General features: G+C 37.4%; 1 protein-coding gene across 1 annotated transcript in view; it reads left to right on the forward strand.

Annotated features, from left to right (window-relative positions):
• Positions 1-24,011, forward strand: part of Psmd14 (proteasome 26S subunit, non-ATPase 14) — a 92,734-nt gene that overhangs the window by 41,507 nt on the left and 27,216 nt on the right. The window contains exons 4-7 of the mRNA NM_001025689.1: positions 12,493-12,564; positions 12,794-12,913; positions 15,591-15,661; positions 16,576-16,726. Of these exons, the coding sequence (NP_001020860.1) occupies positions 12,493-12,564; positions 12,794-12,913; positions 15,591-15,661; positions 16,576-16,726 (414 nt within the window). The remainder of the gene's footprint in view (positions 1-12,492; positions 12,565-12,793; positions 12,914-15,590; positions 15,662-16,575; positions 16,727-24,011) is intronic.

Genomic DNA, 24,011 nt, shown 5'->3' on the forward strand with positions numbered 1-24,011 from the left:
CAATGTAGATACCATCCCCCCCCATTTTAAAACTTTCAAGCAAACAAACTTCAAGCAGTCAGATTTAAGTAATTTTAAAGTGGCCTATAAGAATTGAGTCCTGCAGATTTAGTAACACAAGCATTTTCATTTCTACTCTTTGAATAAAATCATGGATTTATAGGATTATATAACTATAAGTCATATTCTGGTTTATGTTGTTTGCTTGTTTTGAGACAGAGTCTTCGGTATATTCCATGCTGGTTGTGTTCTCACTGTGTAGCCCCAGGTTGGCCTCAAGTAAGTACCAGTCCTCCTGCCTCAGCTTCCTGAGTTCTGGGGTGACAGGTCTGTGCTACCATGACTGACAGATTCTCAGGTTTTGTTTGTTTGTTTGTTTTTTATTATTCATAAATTTTATTTGACCTAATATGTTAGAAGAGATTACCTTTTATTAACTAGATTAACATAGCATACTTCCAAGTTGCAACAGTTTGGAAGTTTTTCTAACAAAATAAAAAAGATAGAAATGAAACAAGTAAAATAAAACTTGTACAGTGACTTAAAACACAGTATTGTTTAAACCACATTTCAAATTTTTACTGAATAAGGTGAGCCATTAAGTGTGAAAAGTGAAAGTTGCTGTTTATTATAGCACGTCAGTGTCAACTCAATTCAGACTGAGATACTTGTCATTTAGTTGTGGTCTGCCCTTCACTGAATGTCTGATCTTGAAGGAGAGACAGTGGGGAAAAACACTTCAGTTATGAAGTTTAACTAATAAAAAGCAGAAGCTCGAAGAAAAGGTAGGATTATAGAACGCGGGATGATAAAGGTGAGATTCTTCTAAAGCAATGGATAGTGAAAACAAATTCCCAAACCTTATTTTTTAAGATTTAGGGTAAAAATAGTAAGCTAACCACTGCCCCACCGTCAGTTTGCTTGGAGGTGTCCGCACAGAGGGCACCAACCTGTGCACATAAATAGAAACAAATAAGTACTTAAATAGTGGATGGTTTAATACATTTAGACAATACAAGACTAGACAGGTCCACCAATAAGTAAGATAGCTGGCCTTTTATCCCTTCTTCTTGACTTTACTAGTGGCACATGGTGGTGCGGCCGGCAAGTAGTTTAAATAGTTGCCAAAGAGACAGCACTAAATGTTGCATGTTTCCATTTTCAGTCACCAGATACTACTGTAAAAATATGCATAGAAACACTGAAGCTCTTAAAGCCCAAGAAAGACTGAACTGTAGCAATGGAGACTGCTCTGAAGTCTGAATTGTTAACAGAAATAGGGTTTGGGAAGAGTATACAGTATCCTCTCAGTCTGGCCAAGCTCCTGTTTCCCAGCCATTTGTTCACTTCAGTTCATGTTAAACAACTTCAACTGTTGAGAAAAGATACTCATTGCTATAAGGCATTTGAAAACCCTTAAAGGGGGGCTGGGGATTTAGCTCAGTGGTAGAACGCTTACCTAGGAAGCACAAGGCCCTGGGTTCGGTCCCCAGCTCCGAAAAAAAGAACCAAAAAAAAAAAACCCTTAAAGGAAAAATTTGAATCTAACTTGTAAATTTCCTCGTCTGGTTTTTAATTCTCTGTTCTTCTTATGAGCCTAATACAAACTTTTTTTTTCCAGAATAGTTATACTAAGTCAGTTTTTGCACTTGGGAGTATGTATAACTGATAATAGACAACAGAAGCCTCTTCCATGACCTTGTTTACTGAAAGGACTTGGTAATGGAATATATGAAAAATGAGAGCATTGTGCCTTACGTTGTGGGCCTGCTGGATATGTGTGCATGTGTTTATTTTGAGTGGTATTGTATTAAACATAGACTGGCTTTCTTTACTTCCGGATTTTTTTCTTGCTTAGATGCCTCCTTAGTAAATTCTAATGCTTTCAGTTCTTGTTGAAGGTGTTGTTAAAGAACGTTGAAGTTTAACCTATATCGTATTCAGTTACTAAAATGTGCCTTACCTTATGCTCTAAGATCGAGAATCGACAAATGGGATCTCATAAAACTGCAAAGCTTCTGTAAGGCAAAGGACACTGTGGTTAGGACAAAACGGCAACCAACAGATTGGGAAAAGATCTTTACCAATCCTATAACAGATAGAGGGCTTATATTCAAAATATACAAAGAACTCAAGAAGTTAGACCGCAGGGAGACAAATAACCCTATTAAAAATGGGGTTCAGAACTAAACAAAGAATTCACAGCTGAAGAATGCCAAATGGCTGAGAAACACCTAAAGAAATGTTCAACATCTTTAGTCATAAGGGAAATGCAAATCAAAACAACCCTGAGATTTCACCTCACACCAGTGAGACTGGCTAAGATCAAAAACTCAGGTGACAGCAAATGCTGGCGAGGATGTGGAAAAAGAGGAACACTCCTCCATTGTTGGTGGGATTGCAGACTGGTACAACCATTCTGGAAATCAGTCTGGAGGTTCCTCAGAAAATTGGTCATTGAACTGCCTGAGGACCCAGCTATACCTCTCTTGAGCATATACCCAAAAGATGCCCCAACATATAACAAAGACACATGCTCCATTGTGTTCATAGCAGCCTTATTTATAATAGCCAGAAGCTGGAAAGAACCCAGATGCCCTTCAACAGAGGAATGGATACAGAAAATGTGGTACATCTACACAATGGAATATTACCCAGCTATCAAAAACAATGACTTTATGAAATTCATAGGCAAATGGATGGAACTGGAAAATATCATCCTGAGTGAGGTAACCCAATCACAGAAAAACACACATGGTATGCACTCATTGATAAGTGGCTATTAGCCCAAATGCTCGAATTACCCTAGATGCACAGAACACATGAAACTCAAGACAGATGATCAAAATGTGAATGCTTCACTCCTTCTTTAAAAGGGGAACAAGAATACCCTTGGCAGGGAATAGGGAGGCAAAGTTTAGAACAGAGGCAGAAGGAACACCCATTCAGAGCCTGCCCCACATGTGGCCCATACATATACAGCCACCAAACTAGATAAGATGGATGAAGCAAAGAAGTGCAGGCCGACAGGAACTGAATGTAGATCTCTCCTGAGAGACACAGCCAGGAAAGGGCAAATACATAGGCGAATGCCAGCAGCAAACCACTGAACTGAGAATAGAACCCCCGTTGAAGGAATCAGAGAAAGACCTGGAAGAGCTTGAAGGGGCTCGAGACCCCATATGAACAACAATGCCAAGCAACCAGAGCTTCCAGAGACTAAGCCACTACCTAAAGACTATACATGGACTGACCCTGGACTCTGACCTCATAGGTAGCAATGAATATCGTAGTAAGAGCACCAGTGGAAGGGGAAGCCCTTGGTCCTGCCAAGACTGAAACCCCAGTGAATGTGGTTGTTTGGGGGGAGGGCGGCAATGGGGGGAGGATGGGGAGGGAGCGGGGTTAGGGACATGTTGGCCTGGAAACCGGGAAGGGGAATAACAATCGAAATGTAAATAAGAAATACTCAAGTTAATAAAGATTAAAAAAATGCCTTACATTCTTAGTATGCTGGTAAAATAGTTGTCATAAGCTCAGTAGAGTTCACATGAATAGTTGGCACATTATAGATAACTTTTCCCATTCTGTATGTTTTAATCCAGTGTAGGTTTATCCTAACAATAGTTAAGTTTGCCTTGGGGCGGGGGGAACAGTTTGTATTAGTTCATACTTTTTTCCCCCATTATAGTCTTAGGGTGGGAAAAATGAGGCATGAGGGCAGGAAAAGCTAGAGGATTAGGAAGTCTCTGAGAGTCAGGGGAAGAACCACCTGCTGCTCTAGGCTTCACCTGGACAAATCATTGTCCTGTGTTTTCCCTCACTGAGTCATTGAATCATGGTCTCACTGTATCTCTGTCCTCCAGCCTCTGCCCCAAGAATGTAGGGATTCTTGACTTAAATGTATACACATTTAAGTTACTTAATATTTGAAGTAGAGCTGTTAATATTTTTATTTGCCTGGGAAATAGCTGTAAAATATCTTTTGTGTGGGGGTTTTCTTTTGTTTTTCTCTTTTTTAAAGACAGTGTGTTTGTAGTCCTGGCTGACCCAGAACTCAGAGATTCACCTGCCTCTGCTTCACTAATGTTGCTATTAAAGGAGTGCACCTCCACACCAGGCTACCATAAAGTATCTTGAGATCTCTGCTTCTGAGATAAACCATTATCTGATTTTTATTGTGGCTTAAATTTATTCAGTTTAAAATGTATTAAAGCTATGGCTCTCAACCTGTGGGTTGTAACCTCTGGGTGCTAAACACCCTTTCACTGGGGTTACATATCAAATATTCCACATATCAGATGCTTATATTACAATTTAGATAAAAGCAAAATTATACTTATGTAGTAGCAACAAAAATAATTTTATGGTTGGGGGAGGGGTCTCAACAACATGAGGAACTGTATTAAGGGGTCACAGCCTTAAGAAGGTGGAGGACCATTGTATCAAACTAATGATATGAGAAAACTGGGGTTGTATTTGAGAGCAAGCGATTTCGGGTTCTTGTCTCATGAATTGAATAGTGAAATTCAAAAGACCACAGAAGACAAATATTATAGATTCAGAGATAGGAGCTTAAGAGAGAGGAAAACAGAGTTTCAGGCTTCTCAGTAGCAGGTGTCTAGGAATAGAGAGCACCATTAAGGTACTTTGGGGGCTTTTGAAGGACTTTATGGCAGAAATTGTGATGAGAAACGGGAGTAAAGAACTGTTCTTTACTATTTACTCGTATGCTGAGGTTTTAAAAATACCCTAAATGCTTTGTTAGAGTCTAATTCCTCCTGGTGGAGTTTAATCTGTTTTTTTTTTCCCTATCAATAACCCCCCAACCCATACCCACACACATGCACACACACACACACACACACACACACACACACACACAAGTGTGTTCAGTATTGCATTTGCACTGTATAACTCAGTGCACTCATCCACATTTCAGAAAATACACAGAAACACACAGGTGTTCCTCCTCTCTGGGCATCTTAACTGCCCTTCAATAGGAAGGGTACCCCATGTTTCTTTCCCTTTCCTTAGTAGAAATGGTTTCAGATCCTAAAGCTAAAGCATGACAGCTCAGCTATCAGAGAAAAGTTGATTTGCCTGCCTGCTGGTGTGCTGTAGTGGAAACCGCACATCACTGTCCATCAGAATCATACTTTAGTTCTAGTGGGTGATAAGCTTTAGCTTCCAGTCTGTGTCAGTATATGCTTTAGCTGTCTCACAAGAGAAACTTTTGTGCTATACATTTTAACTAAATAATGAATGGTAACTGGTCACACATTTGGAAATTCCTCCATACCCTGAAACAGAAACCTCAGGTTTTCTTCATGGGATTGTATGATTTTGAAAAGTTTAGATGAACATATTTTTCTTCTCCCTCTCCCCAGGGTGAATGTTTATAGTAAGAGTTCAGCATATAGTATAAACATGGGAGTTCAGGTAGATGCACACAGTATTTTCTAAACTTATTTGATACATATTTTTGTTAGGGTTTCTGCTGCTCTGATAAGACATCAGGACCAGAAACAATTTAGGGAAGAAAGACTATTTCTTCTTACACTTCCAGGCAACAGACTGAGGGAGATCAGGGCTGGACAAGAACCCAGAGGCAGGAACTGAAACAAGCTGGGAAAGAGAACTACATATGAGCTTACTCCTCCTGGCTTGCTCAACCTGCCTTGAACAACTCAGGACCAGTCTCTAGGGGGTGGCACCGCCCACAGTGGGCCGAATCTACTCATATCAATCTCAAAAGAAGTGCCCTGTAGACTTTCCTCACCTCTGCTCTCTTAGTTAACCTTAGTTATTTAATCTTGTATCAAGCTGACATCAAAACTAGCCATCACAGCCAGGAGGAAACTTTTTGATAGTATGTTTTGCAGCTCTTTTCTCAAAATCTCTGCCATTCTGTAGAATAAAACTTTTCATAAACTTGGTTTTATGTTGGGTATAAGAACTGAATTGAATTGGCAGGAATCTTACTTACGTATTAATCTAGTATCAGAGTCAAGACATTAAATAAAATAGGTTGAACAGATTAATTTATAGAGAACACGTTAACTTTGGTGTTGGAAATAATGTGATGATGGAGTTAGGGGGTTACTGTGTTGTTTCAGCTAATCCGCCTCAGAAGCTCAGAAGTCTGTCAGAGCCGATTAACTCTAGTTACAGGGAGTCTTTCTTAATTTTCTGTGTATCTTGGGCTATTACAAGATTTTTCTCTTACTGAACCCCAGTCTACTAGCTTGGATAATTTCCCCATTGGTTTATAGTAGTGTTGGTTAATGTAGTCTCAATGATCCTGAAGTTTCATCAGGATTCAGAGTCACCGTAGGGCCTTTTAGAACCCTGATTTCTGGTGACTTAGAAAAATGTGTACTGCTCACAAGTTTCCATAAGATAGAAGTGGGGCTGGTTTGGAGTCTGTACCATTCCCTGAGAATTATTAGTCCAGCCAGCTGCTGTGTTCTCTCATTTCTTTCAGGTATTTAAAGAGCTGTATTGTATCTTGGATCCTTTCCGAACATCCTCAGTTTTCTTAATATTTTATGTGTATTGTGATTTCTGTCATGATCCTGTCATGATCATTGTTGAGCTCTAGATTTTGAGAGTAAGTAATTATTTAAAAGTGGAATCTCTTATTTAAATGTCAAGAATTGGCCAAAAATATGTATCCTTGAGTGCTTTAGAATACTTTGCATTAGTAAACACTAAGTCTGCCTGTTTGTTATATGAACTGATGACAAGTTAGCTTCCCTTCCATCAAAGCTGTGGAAGATCTACCTTCATGGTAGTGTAGTTGGTGGCCACGCCCCTCTTGTAGCTTTCATTTTTGTTACCTCAGCTTTATTGAGCTGCAGTTGACAAATTTGGTCTTCAGATATACATATGTCTGATGATTTGACATGCTTGCTATTTCGTGAATGGATTCTTACAGGCGTGGTAGTTTTATATGCGTTATCCCTTTTCCCTATGACTGACCTATCTTCTTTCTTTTCTTTTACTTTAATGTAGGCTTCTTCCAAGATTCTAAATTAAAATATCCCCTACTGCTGTGCACTCAGGAGGCAGAGACAGATGTGCCTCTGTGATGAAGTCAGATGTAGTCTGGTCTATGTAGTGAGTTCTAAGATAGGTTGAGGTACATAGAGAAACCCTGTCCCTATAGCAACAGATTAAGATACTTGGATTTAAATGTATAGCTGTCGCTCTTTAAGGTGACTAAAGCCATTAGAAGGCGAGGCTTTCATTAATGTTCTTTACTTGTAGTTTAAGTTCTTGGATTTATTTGCATTGTTTAAAGACAGTTATGAACATTTTGGTTCCTGCAAACATTCTTTATTTACTCAAAAATTTTGTAGGAGTGAAAAAATGAGTCACAAGGTTTGTGCAACCCTAATGCTATTGCTATCCATTGTTGAGCTGCTTTGATGGGTCATGACAGTTCATATTGATGGGTTATACCAGCTCATATTGATGGCTGCCAGTGCTGCTCAGGGTCCCCTTCATCGTCCTTTCCAAAAGTGGACACTGTAAAACTTGTCTTGTTGGGGAAAGTCTTAATGTGTTAATTGGTATTTCTTTAATTAAAGAAGGTCAGCTAGGGAGGTTGGACATATTTCATATTTATATCATATTGTATTTTTTATATAATTAGCTTCTATATTCTTTGCCTGTGTTTCTGCTAAGGGCTTAGTAATTTTTAAAATTTATTTACTTAATGACTTTTTTTTGACATAAATGAGGCAACTACGTATTTTGCTTTTTAATATTCAGAAACTATATATTGTGTTTTGTGCCTGTCATCTGTGTTCCTGCACCGGGATCGCACAGATATTAGTTATGAGTTACTGCCGCGCTTCAGTTTCCTTTTTTAATGTAATTCTTTAATCTTACTGGTTAACGCTATAGCATGATATAGAGAAACAAATTTAGTTTGAAGTGCTTCCTTTTTTTAAGCAGGATAAGAAGAAATAGTATATTCAGTTCTATGGTGACAACTTGGAAAGCTAATGAAATGCAATGTCTACAGTAATATAGCGGTCTGGTTAGGGTCAAGATAGAGAGAACCTGAATTTCTTGGTACACTGATTACAGCAGTTAGCTCTAAAGGATGCGTTAGAGTCAAGTGTTTTAATAGTGAATGCTTTGATTTTTAAATGCTAGGTAATGTTAATGTACATACACAGCAGGATATAAAAATGGAAAGCGTTGTAATTCCATATTCTATAAATTCTTTATAATCATATCAAAACCTAATAAAGTTAACAGAAAAGAGGAATGGCCAAATGTCACTTTTGTTCTGAAAAACGAACTGTAAATGCAAACTCCCTCATTGATTTCAGACACAGAGATGATCTAACAGTGTGCAGTGTTCCTCTGTTCAGCAGAGCAGCACAGACCAAGGGAGCCATAGCAGCAGCACTGTGGCCTCCACAGAAACATTCAGGCCCCAGGTGTGCATCCCAGACCCAATATTCAAAATGTTTAGAAGTCAAAATAGTAAGTGTTGAAACAAATTTCCGATTTGTAGCCATTTGGGTTTTTTTGGATTGTGGGTGCTTAACTGTTTTAGACTGTGGATACTCTGAAATACGAAACATGTCTGGTCCTGATCATTCAGTTAAGCTACTTTTTTCTGTTGACTAACTTTCTTAGTGTTTACTTTATTACTTTTAAGCAGTACGTGTGTGTGTGTGTGTGTGTGTGTGTGTGTGTGTGTGTGTGTGTGTGTGTATGAATTTCTACTTTAAATCCACTTGGCGGTTGTTCATCATTGATTTGTCGGTAAACAGTTTTATTTCATCTTACTTTAGTATCTTAAGTTTTTAGTGTTTTATGTCTTTTGATCACACAGGCATGTGCATGTGTTTGTTAAAGACCTAAAGGGATGGCTATAGGTGAAACTTTGTCTTGTTCAGAACGCTGACTCTTGCAGTGCACTAACAGTCTGTTCCTGAAAGCAGAAACCCCGGACTCCCTGTGACGAGTCCGCTGGCCTCGAACCCACAGGCTCCCCGGGCAGCCTTGAGCAGACTTGGAATGTACTGCATCTGGGTTCTCCAGTGCTTTACCGTCAGCCTTGTGTCTACTCCCCACGCACCCCCACAAGTGTCTTGGTCAAATATTTACCATGGTTTCATTTTAAGCAGTTAATTTAAAGTTCAAAGATCTTTCAAATTTTTATTTCTGGAACAGTCACAATGAGCTCTATCCCTCTCCATTTGTAAGAGAGAATGTTGTATTCTGTGCCACTGTATGGAACCTACCAACAGTAATGTTATTTTGTCCTATTTTCTTATTGTGCAATTTTAATTCTTAATTTTTAAATCTTGTCTCCCCTCCAATGCTTTATTACAAAGAAAATCATATTCTACTTACAGAAAGGCTTTCTAAAATGTTGCTTGTTACTCTAATTTTTAGACAACTTACTGATTGAATTATGAACCCATATGCTTGTCCACAGAACTATTTACCAAAAGACATATTTTTTTTCCCCTCTTGAGGCAGGTCATCTTTGTTGTTAAGCTGTTTGTAAGTTTTTACATTTCTCTCTGAACTCAGTTTGCAGGGTCTTTAATGAGGTCTCTTCTTTATTACACCTTTGAGTCTTAGTCAGAGCAGGTGAGTGTGTAGAAATACTGTAGCCAGATAGATACTCATTGCTCTCAAGGTAGTGTGTGTATCCCAGTTTTTTCTCCCTCTGCTTTTTTCTGTCTCTGTAAATTTAACTTACCAATTCCTCTTTACTTCTAGCCAGCACCCCAGTCCAGGATTTTTAGTCTCTGACTCACATACATAATGAAGAGATAAAACAGGTGGGCCACACCTGAGCAGTCAAAGGTTTTGAAACCAACCAAGATCACTTAGCAAGTACTTGAAGGAAGGGGGAAAGAGAGGGCGGGCAGAGTCCGGAGAGATAGAGAGAGAAGAGAGCAGAACAGTACGTGTATCAGTACCAAAAAGGATTGAGGGTCTTACTTTTTCCTAACATAGGACTTTCTCTAGTCTGGTTTTGAGCCCTAAGAAAATAGGTGATAAGAAAATCTCAGATCTCCTCCACTTGCATGTACTCTCTCTCTCTTACAGACAACTGTTGGAAACTTTCCTTTTCAGTTCTATTAGCTTTCAGGACCATCTCTGTTGATTCATTCTTTTCCAGCAAATATTACTGAGTTCTTGCTATGTGCTTTGCTAGTACTGATTATATATAACACCCAACAACGGCAGGGTGTTTTCTTTCATTGATGACTGAGAAGAGTTTCTGGATTCTATCAGTGATATATTTAAGGTAAAAATATGATCTTTTTTAAAAATTATTTTCTGGCAAATTGAAAAAGGCTATTTTAATATCTTCAGATGACAACCAGTTTTTAAAGTTGTTATTGCCCAAGAAATCATTTGAATGTGGTGTTTATCATCTTAAGGATAAAGTTTAACTTCCACAAATGCATCATCACATCTAACTGGATACAGTCTTCAATTTTTCTTAATCTTTAAGATTTTTATTAAAGATTTATCTATTTTTATTTTATATATAGGGGTTTTGCCTTCATGCGTGTCTGTGTACCACATATGTGTAGTGCCTTTTGAGGCCAGAAGGGGATGTTTCATTCCCAGAAACATGAGCTACAGGCAGTCATGGGCCAGCATGTGTGTGCTGAAATTCGAGCTTGGGTCCTCTGAGAGAGAACCACTGCTCTTACCACTGAACCATCTTTCCAGCTCCATTTCTAATCTTTCTTAAGTTTCTTAGCTAGGATAGAAAATATTAAAGCTTCTATAACTTCATCAAAAAGTACTTGAGCTTACCACCAAGTTTTTGTTTTGAAAGTTCATTTGAAAGAAACAGTGAAACTGCATTCAGTGATAAGGGAAGTATTGCACTTGGGAACTGGCTATGCTTTAATGCTTCCGATGACAATAGTAAGATTTTTTAACAGCCTCAAAAGGTGACAAATTTAGTGTATAAATAGAAATACATATAGATTGTTAGTGGGGTATGAGTAAAGCAGTTAATTTAATTTCAACAAGTAAAAGCACAAAAGCAAGAGAGAGTGAATGGTTAACATAATTGATATGATATAGAGAAGTAAAACCGGTCAAAGAAGTCAGAAACATTGGACAGAGCTTGGGAATCCTGAGGAAGAGAGTTAGGAAGGATTGTAGGAGCCAGAGGGGTCAAAGACACCACAACACAGCCCACAGAATCAACTAAGCGGGGCTCATAGAGGCTCACAGAGGCAGAAGTGACAGTTGAGGAGTCTGTATGGGTCTGACTATACCCTCTGCATATGTGTTATGGTTGTGTGGCTTGGTGTTCTTGTGGGACTCCTGACAGTGGGAGCCAAGCAGTCTTGGACTCTTTGCCTGCTGTTGAAAGCCTTTTCCTCCTCCTAGGTTGCCGTGTCCAGCCTTGATATGAGGGTTTGTGCCTAGTCATGCTATCTTGGGTTGATATCCCTGAGAGGCTTGCTCTTTTGTGAAGGGAAACAGCGGGAGCGGGGGGGGGGGGGGGGAGACCTAGGTGTAGGGAAGGACTGGGAGGAGGGAAGGGAAACTGTAGATGGGATAAAATATATGAGAGAAGAAGAAATAAAATAAATAAAAATGAAAAGAAACTATGTTCTAGACTGCCCAGTATTTAAAAAAAAAAAAAAAACCAAAAAACCCTGAAAGAACGTGTAGTGCTTGGCATGGCATCTGCACTTACTGGCTGCTGGATGAGGCTACCGTGAGGGTGAAGACCACAAGTTCCCCTGTGCAGCTCACTGTGACAACCAGGAGAGATATGTTTTTTTGTGAATAAATAGCATCTTTTAGGGAGAAACTTAGCTGATTCACTGATCTGTAGTAGCATTAAAGGCAGTGGTCAGCCGCTGTAAGTGTTTTCGTGCCTAACTGACCTTATCTAGTTTGTTCACACCTGAAGTGGTTGTGCTAAATTTGTTGTGTGTGGGAAAGGCAACAACTTCATTAGGCAAGTGTAGAGAGTATGTTGTTCACAGCTCTCTCACCTAGGGATTAGAAGTCCTCTTCCATTTTCCCTCCCGCTGTATCTATGAGTCTGCAGAGTGATCCCAGTTCCTAATCTGCACGCTGTCTGTAGCTAACGCTGAAGCAGCTCTGAGGATCTGCTGTGTTTGTTGATCTTGGGTTTATCAAGCTAGTCCAATAGCAGTTGGCATTCAGAATCTATGGGCTTGTGATGTAATGTTAACTAATGTTGCAGTAATTGGCAGTAATTATTTTGTAGCCAAGGTAGATGAAGACCATGGGAGTAAACTTTACGGCTGTTGAGAAGTTGTCAGAATACTGAGCTTTAACAGTTGCCTTCATGCTTGATATTTCATGATTATTTGCATTGCAGTTGGATAAAAATTGATGTTTTTCCAGAAGCTCTCATAATAATCAAGTTTATTTTACATGTAAGTTTAATTTTAACTCCAGTATTCTGTGTATTGTAGTAACTGATGGACTTGTTTTTAGGGTCCACCTACAGATGCCCCTGCCGTAGACACAGCAGAACAAGTTTACATCTCCTCCTTGGCGTTGCTAAAGGTAAGGAGGGGCAGAGGTACTGCTCCAGAGCTGCCTTTGCATTCACTCTTTTCCTTTGGTATATTTGTCACCCTAATTCCCTCAGGCGTAAGGGTGACCTAAGTATCAGTTAGGGTATATCTGTAAAATAGGCTTTTATTTCCACAGAAGCAAAATGGGTTATTTGGCAGAGTGGGTGGGTGTGTCAAGATTTCAATTAAATGTGTTCAAATTATCTTCCTCTTTACAGATGTTAAAACATGGCCGTGCTGGGGTTCCTATGGAAGTTATGGGTCTAATGCTTGGCGAATTTGTTGATGATTACACCGTCAGAGTGATTGATGTGTTTGCTATGCCACAATCAGGAACTGTGAGTATTACTTATGTTGACTGCTACATGTCTTCCTCTTCTTCTTCTTTTTCCTTTTTTTAATTCAAAATAATTGTCATTTTTTAATGTTTTTTTCTTTGCTTTAGGAAGCAGCAATCACAAGGTTACTAATACAAATTTTATTTTGTGTTGAATTAAATCATTAGTCCTTTAAATGCACCATGAGTTCTTATAAACTGAATGACAGTAATACTAAATTACTTACTGGATTTAAAAATTGGTTGCTATAAAAGTAAGGTGCTATAAAAGTTAATTACTTTGAACATTTGATCAAAGTTTTTGGAAACTATAAAATTGGAATACATGTGAATTAGCCCTCCCATAGGTTTCTATTGTTTTGAAGTCTGTGTGCTATATATGGTACTGAGTGACATTCAGTTGTTAAGTAGTAAAATGTAGGTTTTGAAAGCAATCTACTACATGTTTAAAATGGGTTCTTTCTAATGGTAATTTTGCTTTGCCTTTTATTTATGCCAGTAGATTTTTATAAAAAGTAGTACATTATACCTTTTTGTTTGGATTTTTAAAAAAGATTTATTCATTCATTTTATCAGTATGCTGTCTCTGTCTTCAGACACACCAGAAGAGGGCATCAGATCTCATTATGGATGGTTGTGAGCCACCATGTGGTTGCTGGGAATTGAACTCAGGACCTCTGGAAGAGCAGTCAGTGCTCTTAACCACTGAGCCATCTCTCCAGTCCTCTTTGGATTTATTTATTTATTTATTTATTTTTATTTATTTATTTATTTTTTTTGTGGTTGTTGTTTGTTAGAGATTGGGGTCTTCCCATATAGCCCTTGCTGGCCTGGAATTTTGTATATAGAGTAAGCTGCCCTGTAACTGACAGAGATCTCTGTGCCTCTGTATTGGAATACTGGGATTAAAGGTGTGTGCTATGGTACCCTGCTGGATTTAAAGAAAATGCGAAAAAGCATTATTAAAAGCCAATACAGTAGCTTATGCCTTGAGTCATGGCACTTGAGAGGTGGAGAAAGGAGATGAAGGATTCAAGGTCTTCCTTGTCTTGAATAGACATTTTGAAGCCATTTGGCCCCACATTGAAACTCAAACCAAAGATTGTCAGCATTAACTCTACTTACTGTTGAAAACCTGATATATACCACTCTCACTGTGTTTCTCTGGTGGGTTTTTCCCTTTACTGTACCAGTATTCCTATTAAGGGTGAGCCTTAATGGTAAAGCTGCTTGCTCTGTTTAAAGGCCTTACTATGAGCTTGCTTTGATAAGGCACATACTGAGGAACAAATTATAAACACTTAAGTGATGCCATTGTATGTGTGTACACACACATGCATATAGCTACATGTATACATACACATATGAGACAAGTGTTTTCTGCAGAGCATCTGCTATATCATGCAACATATTTGCAGATAATACAAAACAATATGAAAATCTACAATACTTCTAGATGAGATAAGTTTTTGTTTTGGTAAATTGATTTGGAATTGTTTTGTCTTTCTGGATATCCATTATACTTTTTGTTCATATGGATATGTAAATGCTATGTTAACCACAAATTTATATTTAAATCTTAGTCTGCTGTTATTCTTTTTCTATCAGAATATATATAATACATAAAATTAACTTGTTATAGGTAGTCCCTATTTATAAAATCAGGATAATAAATGATTTCTTATATATTATTGCTACACCTCCGTGTAAATGCTTGCTTGATGGTGTGCGATAGGCTATTTTGATTCTTATATTCACTCTGTGTAGTAGAATCAGAAAGTATTTCTTTTGGCTCAAGAATCAAGAGGCTCTTCTGTAAAGGGTATTTCTGCAAAGTCATCCCCTCTTTCTCTCTCTCCTCCTTTTCCCTACACGCTACCTCTCCTCCACTCCTCTTCATTCCCTCTTCATTCTTCAATGAAAACAAAGCCCCAAAAAGATATAGCCCAGCAACAGAGTGTACCTTCTTATTTTCCAAGGATGCTGTCTTTGGAATTCAGTACGTTATTTGCTTTGGTGGGAAGGAAATGATTCTGTTAAACTGCTTGCATAGCTAGATTAGACTTAGATTCCTGATGTTGAAAGACAGCCTTATAGGAGGTAAATGGCACTGACCTATAATAGGTCATCCTTCATATTGACATTTTATTAACATAAAGCGTCTTTGTGTGCTAAAATCATACTTTTTAGTAAACTTGCAAATTAATGCAATATTTAAGAGAATTGATTATGTGGTTTGTGTCTAGTAATGAGTTTTGTGATTGCTGTTTTATGAGGCAATATATGATTCTTCAAATTATTCATATTATTGAAAAAATAGTATTGTATAATAACTGACCAGTTGTAGTCCTTCTCTTGTCAGAGAATGAGATCTGGAGGTATGCCTACCACAGGTAGGTATAACTGAAAAAAATCGTAGTTTGTCAGTTATTTGGCACAGCTTATAAATACAGAGCAACAGCCATAAACTTTTAGCACTCCGAATATTGTCTCAATCATTAGCTAACAGCAGTTTGGTACTTGACAGATTTAGAAATCAGTGATTTGAGTAGCTATCACCAAATGTATCAAAACCTATAGATATAAATTATAATACAAAATTGTGGGTAGGGTTATATGTTCATTTACGGTATGTATTTTACTCAGAGAAAAAAAAAAGTTTCTTTTTTCTAATATAGGGTGTCAGTGTAGAAGCAGTTGATCCAGTGTTCCAAGCCAAAATGTTGGATATGCTGAAACAAACAGGAAGGTGGGTATTTTTTTTTAATGAATGAGAAATAATTTTGGAAATGTACTTTAAAGTCAATGGTATTTGTAATATCATTCCTAGGGGAGGAATCAGTGTAGTTGATCTGCCTGTATGATGCCTCTTGACATCCTGAGTGGAAGTCTACCAATCAGAAAACTGCCTTGTATTAAGACACTCAGCTGTCATGTCATAGGCTTGGGCCTACTGCTCCTCTGTGTAGCATCTAGAATTATGTTCTCTTCACTTGTAAACAACAAGCCTGGTCTGTTCTGTGTATTTGAGAATTGCAGCCGAATGTTTTTCTGAATAAATGTGTGTAGACATGAGTTTTTAAAGACAGTAATCCAAGTGTTTTCCCCTTCAAGCTAAGTCTCCAGTAGTTGTCATTCTCTTGCTCAGATTCTTCTACTGTGGAGAAAACTTCAAAATTAATGTTAGCAAAAGGCTCAGCAGCTGAGCAGAGCAGTGCAAATTGGTTTTTGACTGAGTTCCTAGTTGTACTGCTGGTTTAATTGATATTTAATCCTTTCACAACAGTGGATCCTGGTGTCCATTGTTAAGAACTGTACTCTGTGCTTGGAAATCCAGCTCCCAGAGCTAAGGAGTTAAAGAGTAGATATTTACCGAATGCTGAAAGGGTAAAAGCTGGCTCTGAGGAAGTGTGGTAACAAGGTGAAAGTCTGAAAGCCTTCTCTACCACTGCTAATGTGCGTCTCTTAATGATAGCCCTCCTTTGTCACACTTACTCATTTCCATGCTTGCTGGAGAATATGGTGTCCGGTTTCAGAGTTTCTAATGGTGCTTTTTCACACCTGTGTGCCTTCATCTTCTCTTAATTTATACCCTGTTAGTGTGTTGTTTCTCTCCTCTCCTCTGCATTGCTGTGCTCTGAGTCCGAGTGCCCTTCGTTTCAGGCCCGAGATGGTTGTTGGTTGGTATCACAGTCACCCTGGCTTTGGCTGTTGGCTTTCTGGTGTGGACATCAACACTCAGCAGAGCTTTGAAGCCTTGTCGGAGAGAGCTGTGGCAGTGGTTGTGGATCCCATTCAGAGTGTGAAAGGAAAGGTAGAGTCAGTTCTAACTTCATTGTTGTCTGCTGCCACTTTATTCACATGCATGTAATAAAATCCTTACTTGAAAGTGTCCTTACTAAACACACACACACACACACACACACACACACACACACACACACACACACAAATGCTTTTTTTAATTGAAATTATGCAAGACTTTAAATGTATGTCATGGTATTAGCAATTTAAAAAATTAACGTAGGGGTTTTATTTTTAATTTGTAATCATGAATGAATGTTTATCCTTAATTTTTAAAAATTTCATAAATTTGAATGTTAAATCATACTAAAAGCCTACTTCATACATTTCACTAATATTTAATAGCATGTTATTTTAAAGGGCTTTGTTTTTCAGACATTATACAGGATGTATTCTGGAGTTGGTTATTTTAAATATTTTAGACAATGAAAACTTGTCCCAAAGACTTGGTAATCAGCCATTCATGTATTTGGAGTGAGGTCCCAGATGAATGATTAAATATGCTGACTGATTCTAAAAAGAGGTTAACTTGCAGAGCACATTGGGTTATATTGTCCTTTGTTGAAATCTCTTTTGTTCTTGTTTAGTTCTCTCTCTTTTTTGTTCGTTCTTTCGTTCTTTCTTTCCCCCTTCCTTCCTTTCTTTCTTTCTTTCTAGCCCCATATGCCATTTTCCTATTTCCTGCCTCCTGACAGCAGGGTGCAGCTCTATTATCACCTTCACAGAGCTGTCTGCAAATGTGAGAGGCAATTCGATTTTGCTCAACCACAGGGAGAGTGGATTAGAAAACTACAGAACAGAGAGAAATTGGCTAGGTGGTTGCTGCTTTAAAATGCTGCTGAGGTGTCTTGTTTGAGCATGTACTTCCACTGTGGTGCAGAGTCATTGTTAGAGTAAAATCACACACACTCACCGAATCCTCTTTATGCAGGTTTTACAAATAATCTGTAAAGCACTTAGAAATAAATATTAGCTTGATATCTCTCAGACCTGGAGTTTATAGTGTGTGGATTACATTTACATGTACGCAGCGGCTGAAGCAAACTAATGTGATTGTTAAAACATGGATGCTTTGTGCTTCAAATTTGAAATGGAATGTTTTCTGATACCATATTATGATGTATAAAAATTGAGGTCTTATTTAAAGCTTGATCCTGTGAGATGTAATATAGCTTTTCAAAGGCAGAAACTGTCCCCCAAAACAATAATAGTACCAACTGAGATACTAGGCAATTTAAGGAAATTTGGAATGCTTGCTGTGTTTCCATTTATTTGCCCTTTATTTTACTAAGTAAATTGTTACTTAATACAGATGGAGAAATCGAAGTCCTTATTGCTTATCAGATTTAAAGTACAATATAATTTTCTGATGTTTAAGGTATCTTTTCAGTAACATAATTTAATAGTAATTATTATTCTAGAAATAAAGAATTAAAACCTGTGAAGCTCCCACCACAGTAATTTATAAGCAGTGTTTATGTCTTATCTCTGAAGTATAATTCTAGAGAGCAGTTTTAGCTTCAAAACTTGCATTCAAGTAATGTCTATGTCTAATATCAAATTCCCATTAGTCCTGATTAGTTGTAATTCATTTTAAAAATGAAAATAACATTTAAAACTGCACTTATAGCAAAGGACTTGACTGTTGTGTAATTTTTAAAAAATATGTAAAATTACGAAATCAGATATATTATTACCTAGCTTTATTAGGTCATGCAATATTGTTGAATTTTTAAAATGTAACTATATACAGTCAGTGATCCTTACTGCCTTATACTCGGATTCATACAACTCTGTTACCTGCACTGTATGAACACACCTTTGTCAGTATATAGTCCATCTCTATGGTGTCTGAGTTTGGTTGTGATTTATTACTCTTTAATTGTCAAGAATTTTTGACATTACAAGTCATCTAAATGCTAGTAAATCCATGCTGGGATGTTTTAGTTAAGAATATAATTTATAAAATTAAAGAATTCCATGTATGTGATTTATCAAAACTGTCAAAATATTTAATAAAACTGTGATTAGATCAAGAGTTAAAATGACAGTCTATATGTAAATAACTAAAGTTGAAACTCTTATACTTTGAAAACCTCTTTCCTATATATTTTTATTTTTATAAATTTCAATATTATCTATTTTTTTTAGCAATTTAAATAAGTATGGATTCTTTCCCGGTATGAGCTTATTCCCGGTAAGCTCAGTTTTCATTTAGGGTGACCTGAGTGTGTTATTAATTGAATAACATCCAGGTATTAAAGTAATAACAATTTGGACTTAATCCTAGAAATAGACACCACTACTGTTACTGTTATTATTATTATTGCTGAAAAATAAAACAGAAATCCCACTCTATAAAATTATACAGCACTTAAGCTTTTTTATTTGCTCGTGAACACTACATTTAATAGGTCCTTCATAACCAGAGCAACTCAGGAATGGGATGTGAGCGCTAGAGGTCATTGTACAGCCTTTTAAGTTCACGTGACAAGGTTATCACTCTCTTTAGCTTCCTGTAGCCTAAGTCAGGGGAGAGGACTTCAAGTTTTCTCTAATCTTAAACAGTAGTTTATCTTATTTAAAGTAGGTGTTACATGTGAATTTTTTCCCATATGTTAGGAGTAATGTTAAGTTAAAAATATTATACAAGTTTATTCCCTTGGACTTTGGTGACATCCCTATCCCCAAAAAAGACCACCAGAATAATAAAATATACTATATGATAAAGAGTCCATATTATATGCCGAGTTATATAGCACAAATTCTTTTAAATGATAGGAAATGATTTGCCACTTAAGTTCATAATAGAAGTAATAGAGTAAACTCATAGAGACTGCCAGTGAGCTCTTGATTTCAACTATGTAGTGACATAGTTTCAAGATTCTGCTTTAGTGTTCAGTTTATTTGTAAGGTATGCATACCAAATGTTTATACTCAGCTCCAAGGGGCACAGTGATGACCTCTTGCCTGGTTTGCCATGTAGTCACCCTGCAGCAGGACCTGATCCAGCACAGTGGCAGCTCCACAAGTTGATCCAACCTGTAACACTGCTACTGTTCTTTTTCATATGGGGTTACTTTGAGCAACATCTGAAAACTACTGTACAGTGTGGTCTTAAACTTACTGTTTAAAAAATACTAGATTTAGAGAACTTCCCTTGCCGAGACTGCGTTTAGTGAATATGTAGGTGCTGTCACTAACTCTAGTAGTCACAGTGACTGCTTTCTGTGGAAAGCTTACAGAAGCTAATGAACACGTAATCTGAACAGTGGTTGAGGTTTTCTGAAACATGTTTATTTCACCTGATAAGGAATGTTCAACGAGCTTTGAAAATGGAGTCTGATCCCGAACCCGAATCCCATGTTTGCCATGTACAGTAGAGTGTACTGTGGTAGCACAGCCCCGTGATGAAGGCAGAGTAGGTTAGGAAGCTGGGCTCCGCACTGAAGGACAGAGGAGGCCCTGCCTTGTGTGGAGAGCGGAGGAGGAACACTGCACCAGGTGCTTTCACAGATCCTAGAACTCAACAGGACATCTTTCACTGAACATGGAACTCTCACAGGAAAGAAATACAAATATAGGAAAAGTGAATTAGAAAATGGATATGTCTAAGGGCTTTCCTGTTTGTCTTTTTTTTCCAGATATTTAGGAGTTGGAAAATGTAATTTTCACATGTTAATTTTAAAATTGTGGTACTTTCAAGTTACTTAAATAACAGCTCTATTTTTTCTTATTAAAAAATACATATAAATTATGTAAGGAGACATAAAATAGTGAAGGGCAACATGACCTGAAACCAGGTACTTAATTTTTGTGAGGCTTCATTTTGTTATCTGTGTTACAGAGACTTTTGTGTCCATTTTGTAATTTTTGAATATATTGGAGTGATGCACACACTGGTTAGAGAGTAAGCATCATGTGCTCATAGTGATACTGATGTACATGTCTCTTAGTTGCCATGTGATAAATGGAATTTTATTAGTGTGGAAAGTAAGAACTAGTTTTTTTAAAAAATACAGAATATTAATATCTCTGGAAATCTTACTAAAAATAGATCTGAGTTAACCCTTAATTTGTTCATGCTTTAGGAAATTGATGGTAACACCTACAAAAGAAGAGAGCCTTCTCATTGCAGAATTAATTTTTTTAGTGGGCATAGACCATTTCAAGGATATTTTCTCCAGATATATTAATGAAGAGTAAAGGGGATAGATATATTTTGCTGAAACTCTGGCCTATGGGCTTGAACACTTCGACGTTTTATGACTCTTAGGTATGAGAATACCTATCATATTCTCACAGGTATTAATAGGCCACATTTATAAGATGATATAATTATACATTTCCAATTAGGATTTTAATGGCAACTTTAAAATTAAAATGCTAAAGGAATAAATGTTGTATAGAGGTAAATGTATTTTAATCTAAAGTTAGTGTGTTAATGCGCTCTGAGCTGATGGATTTACCTCAGTGCTTGCTATCTGTTCTCAGTGCTGTGATTATGTTTAAAGTAATTCGAATGCAGCAGCTGTGTTAGTTTAGGAAAAATGGAATTTAAGACAATGACCCATTACCTATAAGGGTTTTACAGGCGTTTGGCTTACTGGATGCTTTTGCTTTCGTAGTCATCTAATTATCTAGTCGGTCACCCGTGTGGACGAGCACTGTGTGCCAGGTATGCACTGGAGATACAGAAAGGAGGAGGCTCTGCCTCTCCCCCTTAGTGCTAGCTGTGTGTGGGTAAACAGTGGTTTAATTAAGAATCTTTCCTGCAGCGTCACGTGTTAATTTTTAAGATCATATTGATGTGGCATTAGCTCTTACGAAAGTCTTTCTGAACTTAGGCCTTACTTTTGAGAGGTTTAATGTGTTTCTACGATTTTCTAAAGAAAGTAGAATTGATTTTGGCATATTTTTTTCAAGACATCAGGGTATTGTTCGATTATTAGCAGGGAAACATGTTCACAGCCATGTTTTACATCACAACTGAACTTACTGCATAGTTTTTATTCGAAATGAAACTGTTCTGTGAAACTTGAATTTAATCTGCCTCTAGATGTAGTGAGTGCATGGAAACTAAGCAGTAGTAAGGAAATGAGAATATATGGCCAAACCGAATGACAGGGATTTTAAAATCATGATTGGTAGCTTTCTCTTTATACATGAGATAGTACACACACATATTTTCTTAGAGTTTTCCGTTTTGTATGTATTTGCTTTATGCCACTGTGAAGGGCTTTAGTTTCATCCCATAGCTACTGTTACAGAGCAGCCGTCCATCAGTGAGCCATAAACCCTGATTGGTATAAGTGAAATCTAACCTCGTCTAGCTTTCGTGTTGCTGTAGTTATTATATCACATAGTTTGCTAATGTGATAGTAATCTAGTATTCTGGTTTTAGTGTCTATATAGGCATAAGTCATAGTTCTTTCTCTTACACATTGTAGCATATCGTTTATTTTGAGTTATATATAAGCCTTAGTTTCTTCATTTATAAACTGATAGAGTTTTGGTTATTGCCGTTTACAGTTTACTTCTTGATAATTGAAATGGTTTGGAAAGATATTAATAAGCAAATTTTAAAGTGGTTATGTTATATGTAGGAATTTAGATGATGTTTTTCATGCCTTTTGAGTAATGCTAGGGTGAAGGACATAACTTGGTTTTCTTTTAAAATGATGGTATAGTACAATAAATGTACACAGATACCTTACTTGCCCATTAAACCTTAATCTTTACTATCTGGGATTCTTTTTTTCATCGCTTACTTCTATGGGCCTATTAGTAGGAACATCACTTTTATTATCACAGTCTGATATTAAAGCAAGATCTAAAATCACTTGTTCACTTTGTATAGCTACCAGAGACAGTTGGCACTCCTGCGTTGGTATCAGACCAGCAACCTTTAGGTGTTGGGCTCTTGAAGCTCATTAGAAGTCCCCTAAGGAGTTCAGTATTAAGTGTGCTGTTTGTCACCTGTGCACTGAGAAACGTCTAGCATGAATAAAGATTCTAGACATTTGCTATTTTGTGTGTGTGTGTGTGTGTGTGTGTGTGTAACAAAGAAAATGGCCATGAATTTTTAAGAAAGCAAAGACTGTGAGTATGTATTAAAGGGTTTGTTGAAAGGAAAGGGAAGGGGGGGATGTATAATCCCCCCCCCTCCAAATTCTTAAAGGATAGCATTGTTTCAGCTATATTCTTTTTAATTTTTAATTAAGACTTTTCTAAAAGAAAATACCTTAAAATGTATTTTCTTAACTTCCTCATTTCTTTTTCATGTATCAAGTGTCTCAGGATAGCAAATTTATAATTTTGATTTGATTTTTAGAGTAACTTTTCACAATGTTTACCCTCACAGTGCTACTCTTTGTTGACTATGTTAAGGTTGGGTGCTGTACAGATCATAAACCATACATGACAGATTTATTTGGAGAAAATACTGTAATGGATAAGGGCTTGAGGAATGTGGTTCTGGGAGGGAAGGCCTGACCATATAGGTTTCTAGAGAGTAGCTGAATCACAGCTTTCAAAGGTGTCTTGATTTTGGCAGAGATGGCTAAATTCTTGTTCCATGGTTGTGTTTAGTCATTGGCTGGGAGCAGCTCTGGGGATCTATTGCTGGTGTGATGCTCAGTGGATTGAAAGGTGCAGCAGCTGGAGTTTAGAAGTCAGCTGTGCTGTCCCCAGCAGGTTCTATTAGAGAGAGCGAGATCTAAAAGGAACAGCTCTGTGACTAGCACAGTTAACAAGAACTGTAATGACAAGCACACATGTATTATTTAATCTTAGCACCAGCTCTGTGAAGTATCATTCATGAGCAGACAAAGAGATTGGGCCATTCAGTAAATTGTTTTAGGTCACTTGGCTAGCAGGTCATAGATCTAGAATTGTAACTTTGAGAGGAGACTGATTCATGGGTAAGCACTCAAATTCCTATACTATGCTGGCCATGTGCAAACACTAAAAAGTTGTGCTCAATTTCTTTGTATTATTTAAGTAAATTCTTTTAACAATGTTTTATGAATCTAGAAATATCTAACTACCTTTGCATTACTAGATTCTAACTCGACTTGCTTTTACTAAGAGATGTATGTACAAAACTTGTGGGCCCGCTCCTGATCTTGATCCGTCTCTTCACTTGCCAGGGAAGTGCACTCTGCTGGTTCTGCCCCTTCCCTCTTCTTCACTGTACTGAAATTGTACTACAGATCTGTAGCTACAGTAAGCAATTCTCCGAGGAGGAAGAAAGAAACAGTACATTCACATAGGAATTTCTTTTCCAGAGCTAA

This window comes from Rattus norvegicus, chromosome 3 (genome assembly GCF_036323735.1).
Source record: "Rattus norvegicus strain BN/NHsdMcwi chromosome 3, GRCr8, whole genome shotgun sequence".
Classification (NCBI taxonomy): domain Eukaryota; kingdom Metazoa; phylum Chordata; class Mammalia; order Rodentia; family Muridae; genus Rattus; species Rattus norvegicus.